Source organism: Bactrocera tryoni, unplaced genomic scaffold (genome assembly GCF_016617805.1).
Source record: "Bactrocera tryoni isolate S06 unplaced genomic scaffold, CSIRO_BtryS06_freeze2 scaffold_11, whole genome shotgun sequence".
In the NCBI taxonomy this organism is placed as follows: domain Eukaryota; kingdom Metazoa; phylum Arthropoda; class Insecta; order Diptera; family Tephritidae; genus Bactrocera; species Bactrocera tryoni.
Genome location: NW_024395824.1, coordinates 13,791,796 through 13,801,492, shown reverse-complemented (window position 1 = coordinate 13,801,492; position 9,697 = coordinate 13,791,796). Strand labels below are relative to the sequence as shown.

General features: G+C 36.4%; 1 protein-coding gene across 1 annotated transcript; it reads right to left on the bottom strand.

Annotated features, from left to right (window-relative positions):
- Positions 1-204: 204 nt before the first annotated feature.
- On the bottom strand, positions 205-1,598 carry LOC120779719 (sex peptide receptor-like; the record flags this gene model as incomplete). The annotated part of the gene is made up of 1 exon (XM_040112084.1): positions 205-1,598. A coding segment is annotated over one exon (732 nt), but the record flags the coding sequence as incomplete, so codon positions are not given.
- Between the last annotated feature and the right edge of the window lie 8,099 nt (positions 1,599-9,697).

Here is a 9,697-nt window from a genome sequence, read left to right as displayed (position 1 = left end):
CAAGCGTTTAATACGAACTAAACAAGCTAAGAGTAAAAGCGCGCTCACGCCGACGCTTAACTACTAAGTCGTCTGAAGCGTAAGCCATCAGATTTATGTATATACTTATTTGCACAAATTATAATTTCTATTTATTCCAGCAAAGGCTTACTTAGTCGCAATTGCATTGAACAGCTTAGTGCAGACTTAATATATATATATATATTTAAGGAGTGTGCTCAGGTTGCTATGTACACAAGTAGCTGGCATTGTGCTGCTGTGGTTTAAGGCTTTCCATTAAATTAAGCCTTGAGCTAACGAAAGGTATATTGCGTGTGGGAATTGTATTTACATTTGGCTTGGCAGCTTAAACATACTAAAGTGCTCCACAGATATAACAATGAGAAACTTATAACGGAAAGTGCTTAGCAGACATCGATTAACTAATTTCGAGCTTAGCATTTACTTAATATACGCCAGTAAGTATGTACAAATAATTTTATGTTTTCACAATATTTTTGCATTTAAATCAGCTTAATAACACTTTGCTTATTAATTTATTTCAATTTCTCCCAATTATACTGTGTAAAAATATATTTTGAATACCTATGTATGTATGTATTTCCGCCACTAATAACCCTTATGTGCAGTTATACCGAAACTTTGGCGCGCTCGCCGTCCTCATTTAGCACTCTAACCTCATTCCGTGCCACCTCTTGTGCGGCCACCACCACCACAACCGACTCTTCGGCTATAATATCAACGTTCGTTTTGTATTCGCTACGCCGTCGCGTTTTATTCGCCACCTTAGCGGCCATCGCACCATTTCGCCATTTGCTCGCGCCACCAGCAGCGGCGCCGCGAAACGGTACCCACATCACCATTTACTAGAGCACAGTCTCATTAGTGTTGGTGCAGGTGCGTGGTCCATTAACAATGGAGTATTTCGATGAAGCATCTTTTTTGGTGAGAAAGCGACCGAAAAATATATCTTTGAAGGTTTCACGAAATTGCCGCGACATGCCGCAGTAGATGCCGAAGTTGATCGGATAGCTAACAACGAGGAAGAAGTTCGTAAACATTATGGATATATTGGCCATGCGATAATTCAAAAATTCGCCCATTAACGAGGAGAAGATGTGCAGTACCGTCACCACTGCTATGGGTATTTCAACAGCTAGAAAGACCGAGACCACCGTAATCAGCATGTATGTGGTGCAGTTGCTGTCGCGCACCTTGCGGCTCTCTACTTTCTTATTATCGCGGAAGAGCGCTTTGCGTCGTTCCTTTGCTTCTTCCATGGCTTGCCAGAGCAGCACATTCAGCGTGACGAGTAAGATGCACGGTACCACGTGCACGAATACTACGCGAAATAGAAAATATATGGAAAAGTAGAGGTCTTCGCCAACATAATTGTATACCCAATCGGAGGTTTCCACATGGCACACCTCCGTTTGCTGGCCGTTCCATTCGATGGTGACCGGGAAGTAGGTGCGATCGAAAAACCGTGTCAGCTGATGCAGGAAAGCGGCGAGGGCGATGTAGATTGTTGATCGTTTGACGCGTGGCATGGTGCACCATGTACGTGCCATGGGCGCGTGACACACGTAGATGTATCTATTGAAAACGAGAAGAAGGGGTTGGTGTAAAAAATGTTAGTTATGGATTTAATATATGGTAGAATATGGTGTTCATTTTAATTAAATTATAGCTAAATTAATTAAAATAATATTTCATCTAAGAATTTCTTAAATAGTTCAACCAATTTTAATCAAAATTATGCAGTAAAACTGTCATAATTTTATTTTTTTATTTTAATTTTTGATCACGAAAACTTTATATCCTGAGAATTTAGGAGCAGCTTATACTCTTTCAATGCCCTACAAATCATAATATTCGGGGCTTACTCTATCCCTATTAAATACAAAATATCATGTTTCTTTAGACTTCCAAAAGAGATATCATAACAAATACTCCAGCAAATCCGAAGAATTTATTCATTTTATCGTATCTATCAAAAATAGAAATCTGAGTTGAATTTAAATACTTCAACTAATTAACATATGCCTAAATATATTGGTTCAAAATTTAAGTGCAAAACGGAAAAAGTTTTCATGAATGCCAAAGATTTTGCGAGACTAATCGTAAGAATTGCGTGAATTCAGTATCACTTTGCAACCATTCTCTCAGAGTTCAAATGGCCTTGCTAAAAAAATATTTCAGCTCGCATTGGACATAATACTTATGGGATATACTATATATTTAGGTGTTAGCGTAACAAATAAGGAATGGCTTAGTTCAGGTGCAACCGAACATTTCATACTCTCACAATTAATATCTCTCACGGTGAAGTATTGGCAGGTGTTGACACAATTTTCGGAAAATTAAAAAAAAAATATTTATTCACTCGTCTAAATTAATGTTGTCGTCTGCAAAATAGTTCCCATTCGATTGCTTTCTGCAATCGTCGAAACACTTCTCAAACTCGATTTTTGGGATAGACTTTAATTCTTTCACCGATTCAACATTCACTTTATTTTTGGAAACATACAATAAAAAAAAAATTATGCACACATATTTGGTATCTCCTAATCACCAAATTTTAAAATTCGAAGGAAATATTGATTTGATTGTAGCTTATTTACCGGCAGTACGCACTAAATTTGAAATTTTACCCCCATATCTTCATTGGTGCTTGACTTAGATATACACTGTAAAGCGCATGAATCGTACGGCATTAAAAACATATGGGAAATCGGCATGGTTATAGTCCGATTTCGTTTATTTTACGAATGTAACATGAAAAGTTCCAGCTAATGTTATACACCAAATGTGGTTGAAATTTATAAAGTAGCTCCTGAGATATACGATTTCTCCCAAAGGTGAGCGGTGACATGCGCACTGTTTAACTTTTACATCGCTTTGTTTGAAACCCCCTAAATGATATATTACGTTAGCTATAAAATTAAGTTCTATTAACAACATTTTTTGGGAGCAACAAAGATCCGATATCTCAAACCTTTTAATTTTTGCTGAAGTCTGGTCGACCGATTAAAGTAAAGTCCTCTCTCGACGAACAAATACCAAACTCTATACTACATAAGTCACTCATTATTCCCGTAGCTATGTGGTGGTGAGACATGCGCAATAATATAATCTAATGAGTCCATCTTAGGAGTGCTCGAGAGAAAAGTTTTGCAGAAGAAAGGTCTATAGAACAATAAGTTGACAAGTTATACGCCGATATTTACATACAAGGTCTGTCGCAAAAGAAACAGGACTGTTAAAAAAAACAACAAAAAATTAATATTTTTCAAAAGTTATAATTTTTATTCAAAGTAGTCTCCTTGTGCTTAGATACAGCGTTTAGCCCGGTCAATTAGCATTTCAAATGAGTATTTAAGGTCATTTTTCGGAATGCTCTTGAGAATATCGGTCGTCGCCTTTTGGATAGCTGAAATGAGTCCTTTCATGGGCAAATGAAGTTTTCTAAATAGGTAAAAATCACAGGGTGCCAGATCAGGTGAGTAGGGTGAGCGATTAATGGCTAATATGGAGTTTTTTGTCAAAAAATCAGTGACAAGCGTCGACCGATAACACGGCGCATTATCGTGCAACAGGCGCCAGGACCCTGCCTCACGGTATTGTGGTCGAGCACGACGAATGCGTGACAAAAGACGCTTCATAACACCAAGGTAAAACACATCATTAATCGTTTGACCAGGTGGGACGAACTCTCGGTGTACAATAGCCTCGGAATCGTAAAAACAAATCAGCATTGTCTTTATTTTTGACTTCTGAAGACGACCGATTTCTGATCGTCACAGAGGTCCTCACGACCTTCTTGGAATCGCTTAAACCATTCATGTACATTACTACGGGATAGGCACTGATCACCTTAAACTTTTTTCATCATTTGAAATGTTTCAGTAAACGTTTTCCCAAGTTTAAAACAATATTTAATATTTGCTCTTTGCAGTTTACTACCGATGACCAAAAGCTGCTGTCACTTTTTGATCGATAACATCGATTGTAGTTATCCAATTGTCTTAAAATGTTTACGAAATGTCAACAAGAGATCAAACTTTTTATATCACATACCCACCAATAGGTGGCGCCACCAGAAACAGTTATATTTAAAAAGTTCTGTTTCTTTTGCGACAGATCTTGCATATTAGAAGAAAGTAATATGCCAGATTTGCATTAAATAAGGAACTTCAAGCCATAGTTTGTACTGATTGTATTGGGACAAATGCATTTGCTTATCAAAAGTTATATAATGATACAAAGTTCAAACTTTTCCGCTTCCTAATCATTTTATAAAATTTAAATACCTTCTATGTATCTATATATATAATATAAAAGAAAGCTGTGTTAGTTACACCATTTATAACTCAAGAATGGCTGAACCGATTTGGCTGAAAATTGGTAGAGAGGTAGCTTAGAATCAGGGTAAGGACATAGGCTACTTTTTATCTCTTTATATCAAAATTTAATACTACTCATAAATACAAAATTTATGTTTCAAATAATAAGCATTTGTTCAAAACTCATGTTTGCAGGAATTATTTGAGTATATGCGTACAATTTTAAACAGATTCTTACTCAAAAATAATACAATTGCTAAGTATTTGAAATAGTAGAAAAGAGCTGCAACCAAATACGCAGTGAAATAGATTATAACTGGCTCAGTAATCAGTCGTTCAGTATGTATAATACCACGTGCATGCCAAAAGGCTGATGCCATAACCTTTCCAGCCGACTTTTTCGTCTTTCCATGCCTGGGAACCGGTTTATCATGTGCAGTTCACTAGAATGACTGTCGTTGGACGAAATGATGGAGCTATGTTTCTATTGTCACACACCGATGCAAAAATTCGGTTTTATTACGATTAAAGAGCGCTCAAATAATTCTCAGAATCAGTTATTAGTTGTTTTCGCCTGTTTCCACCTTAGCAAATGTCTTTTCAACGGTGGATTGCCCTGAGCCGAAATTCAACAGTGTTTTCCCCAAAAAAGCAATGCTTTATTAATACACGAAATGCTTTATGATCAATTTTTTTGTAAACTAACACAAGTTGCTTCACAAAAATGCTATATCTTATGAACTAATAGTTATAATCCATCTAATAGAAATCATATAGATGGTAGTAGTAGTATTATATATGTATCAGCCACAGTGAAGCGTGGACGGGTCCTCTAGTAATACATAAAAAATTAGTTCTCAGCGTCGTGGTAATTAATTGAACATTGCAATTCCGACTATTTTGAATTTTCTCTCAGGAATCTAAACAAATCCTTTACATTGTAACTAAAAAGAATTTTTTTTAATTTTAATTATCTATCAATATTTACTTTGTCGAATTCAAAGTAATCCCCACCAGATATAATACACTTAAGTCAACGATTTTACCAGCCCTCGAAACGAAGGCGAATTTTGCCAATGAAAACTTTGGTTGATCAATGGTATTCATTGCATTTTTGGATTTAAATTTGGTAACAATCGTTATTCGATGCGATGGTGATTATCATCGTGTAAAATCCATGAATTTTTCTTCCACAATTCCGACCATTTTCGACGAATCTTCTCACGCAAACGCCTCAATACGGCAAAATAGAACTCCTTATTGACCGTCTGTCCAGCTGTCATGATTCATCAAACCAAGAATATCGAAAAACAATGAGCATCACCTTCATTATTGAGCGAACAGACTCGCAAAGGATATATGTACATGGCGAAAACGTGACCAAAATGTGTGGCTTTTTAGGTGAAAAGTCTGTAAAAACTTCTAATTTTAATTTTATTATCCTATAACGAGATTTATCAATGTACTATAAAATGCTTTTGGTTTTTTCATTTAAGATGAACCAATAAAGAGTTTTGCTGTCAATGGCGAGAACATTTTTTTGAGACGTCAAGAGAGATGAGGACAATGGCATGATTTCGGAATTTTTACAAAATACTGCTTAAACAATTATCTCCGATATGAAGAATTGTTAAAATTAAATGTATTAAATATTATATAGAACTAGCTGGCCCCGCAGGCGTTGCCCTGCGTGAAATTATATGTTTTGAAATGAAAAGAAAGTTGAATTTACGTTGTGTTAAAAATCATTTATTTTCGATTTTTCTAAATTTTTTTCAATGTAAAGCAGCTTGATAAACAACATTTTTTGGTTTCTGTTCCGGTGCGTAAATATACAGAGAAGATGGCTCTCCAACTCGTGAACACGACGTGTGAAAAACATGGCATTTACAGATTTATGCCACACTCTTCTAGCGACTATCCTTGTATCCTGTTGATTGTCATCGCAAATGCAATTTTCACTCGAAACTGAAATGGCAAATCGTTGAAACTCAAAGGAATTCGTAAAATCAAGCATTCTGCCCCCTTGCAATCGATATCTGCGTCACAATCAGTCGGGTTCCATTACACACTTTCGTCGCATGAAGATTGCGAAACATAATAATGACAGATCCAACTTTGAGACGGAAATGATGCGGCGACCTACCAAGCCTCTCCAAAGAATTTAGAAATTCCACTGGATACTTAACGATTTCGTCTTCATTGTCAAGACGATTGATCGATTTGTATGAGCGCAAACCTCCCGGAATTTGACATAGAATCATCCAGTTTAAGTCATTAATATCGGTATTTTTGGAGGAAATTGCGCGTGCACTCAAGCAATCGTAGTTACGATAATTTAGCCTATGTTGGCATAAGCATTCGTGATGAGCTCATCTCTCGCTGAAGTAAACTGACAAAAGGCAGGTGGAATTGATATCAAGCCACTGGAAGTATCAACCGGAATTCTCTTATTTCCAATTATTATTGAATACGATGTAAAATGTCTTCGGCAATGTAATTTTTGTCCGTATCCTATAATCGTTGCGGATTTGAAGGCTCATATGTCAATATGATCATCGCGAAAAGTATGCGAACTTCAGTGGCATGCGAAGTAGCTATCGAATCGTCCCTCGTTTGATTTCAGCGATTATCATGTTCCAAAAATTGCTGGCATTCTTCTCAAAAAGTTGCACATACCGTACCATTCACAGTAAGCAATGACTCAAATGAAACTGAACCACGTACATTTATCCATAGCAACCGAAGGTAGAAGCAGTCGTCGTTTTTCGGGTGGATTGTGTAAATTCTTCCTAAGGCATTAGTTGAGAACATACCTGGATGTCAATCTACTAGTTGGCCCTGCTTTCTGCGTAACCATTTCTTCGACGATGCATTCCATGTATAATATCAAGACATTTCCGAATAGAGCAATGTTCTAGCAAACGGATCACTGACGCAAATTGAGAAAAACTCGTCAATGTCGATTTTGTTGAAATACACTCTTTGGCATTCTCCAAATGAACTGCGAGACGCACAACAGTCGGAAAACGTTCATGAATTTCAAAAGTAAATATCTTAAAAAACGCTTCACTACAGTTCACGCATCGACCCATTTGATATTTGCTGATCTCATCTCGTTCAAGGCCAATAACCGCCATGTTGCTTTCTTTGGTGACGTACTTGCAAACGTACTTGATCGATTTCACCAAAGTACAATATTTAACATTGATGAGTTTTGAATGTAAATTAGACAATTTTGACGAATATGGTACGATCCATGTGTTGTCAACTTCGATATTCACTCCTCTAACTTAAATGCAAAATGTTCTGCCATTGGCGTCTGGTGAGCTACGCCGATAAAGTGGATATCCATCATTTCCAGTTTGCGTTTCCGAAATAAACACTATCCACGTTTCGTGCACTTATTGTCAGACATACAAACCGAAGTGGGATTGTGGTGTCCGCAAGGTCCATGAAGCATATTGGTTTTCATCACTTCGTTTAATACTGGATCTATATCTGGATCAGGAATTTCCGCAGAAATGATCAATTTCATCTGGTGTAACCACCATCCAAAGTAGAATGTGTGCGTGCGGCAAACCTCTTTTTTGCAACTCAACAGAGTACATCCAGCATCTAACAGCACCATACATACATACGTTGCTCCAAGATAAAGTCCATTAAACATCGCAGCTGTTGTTTGAAAAGTCATGCTGTGACATCGTGTTGATCGTTTGCTGATTGACCGCAATCTATAATACCACACACGTATGTCATCACATCCTGGGAGTAGTCGTTCATGTGTCTTGGGCTGCCATACGTTGATGCCAAAAAGTACGCCGACCGATATTAGCGCTACCTCTTCGTGGCTTCGCAACAAATTTCAATCTGTAATTGATCACTTTGCGTGAAACACATTGTCCAATTTTCCGACTTTTCCTCATGAAAAGTATACGATTTTTTTCTTTCTAAATCTTCCCCGATTGACAACGAACAACCTTTGAAAATTTCTTCATGATTGGTGCAGCCGTTTTTGAGCCTTAGCGTTACTAACACACAAACATTTAAGAAAAGGGCTGGTTTTAGGATTTTTCCGGCAATTATTCGAATTTTTCTCGCCGTAAGAACCATTTTTGAGCTTCAACGAACATTAAAAAAAATAATTTGGTCAGGCGTTGTTGAGTTATGCGTTTAGCAACACATAATGCGATTCATTTTCATATTATAGATTAATATATTTTTTTGAAACTTTCCAAGGTGGATTGTGATGAGTCACATCCTCGTACATATGGTACATTTACTTAAAACTGTTATTATTAGTTCTTAAATAAATTGTTTGCATATTTATGTATGTGTGTACGAGCACATGTATAGTATATAAATTGTATGCATTTATACGATATTTTATGCTTCTATTGTGCACAATTAAATCTAATTGAACAAATGGTTCTTAAAAATAAGGGCAGCTGATGCAGCTTAACGCTTACTGCGTACATTATATAAGAAACAAGTGATACACAAATATGTGCATATTAATATGTATTTTTCTTTTGGAAACTTAGATCTCAGGAACTAATATACCGATTTCTACCAAATTCGGTGCATTAAATCGTTTTGACTTTAGTATATTTGACTATATCATATATTATAAAATTCCATCTGATTCTTTCACTTTAGAGTGTATAAGATCTTATATTTAGAAAGAGGGAAAATATTTTCCTTATAATTAGGTCAAATCGGTTCTAAATTTCCTCTAACTCCCTTGTACCTCATGTCAAATTTTTCAAGCATCATCTTGACTTTAGCCGTGTATATCGGTCAATATGTGGGGTGTCTAAAAGAAACTCATAGATCAACACTTTTTAATAACAGTGCCTAAATGGATCAAATGAGGTGAATGATTGCCTCTCATAATTGATATAGGATTTTCAAACATCTGGTTGTTTTTATGCCATATGCTATGTTGGTCAAAACGTGGGATATCTCATTCAAAGTTTTCGAGAATCTGGCGAAATCGGACCACGAATAAATCCAGCTCCTATATAATATATAATGATTTTCGTAATAATCACATAACTAATGCCAAATTTATCGATCAGTATGAATTGGTGGAGAAAGTTCGTGAAATTATTGGTATTTGAGAAGTCGCCTTATCTATCACCATATGACTATTTTCTATTTCCAAAACTGAAAATCGACATATTAAGTATGTGGGCGCTTTCGCCAATTTTTACACATGAGAAGGAATACCTTAAAGACGTTATTTGAGGTTTCGTTTCAATGGCTTCAAATAATATTAAACATTGTCAAATATGGCACTGGATCGCCCATCTTCACAGTGTCAAGATAATGTTATGCACCGGATATGT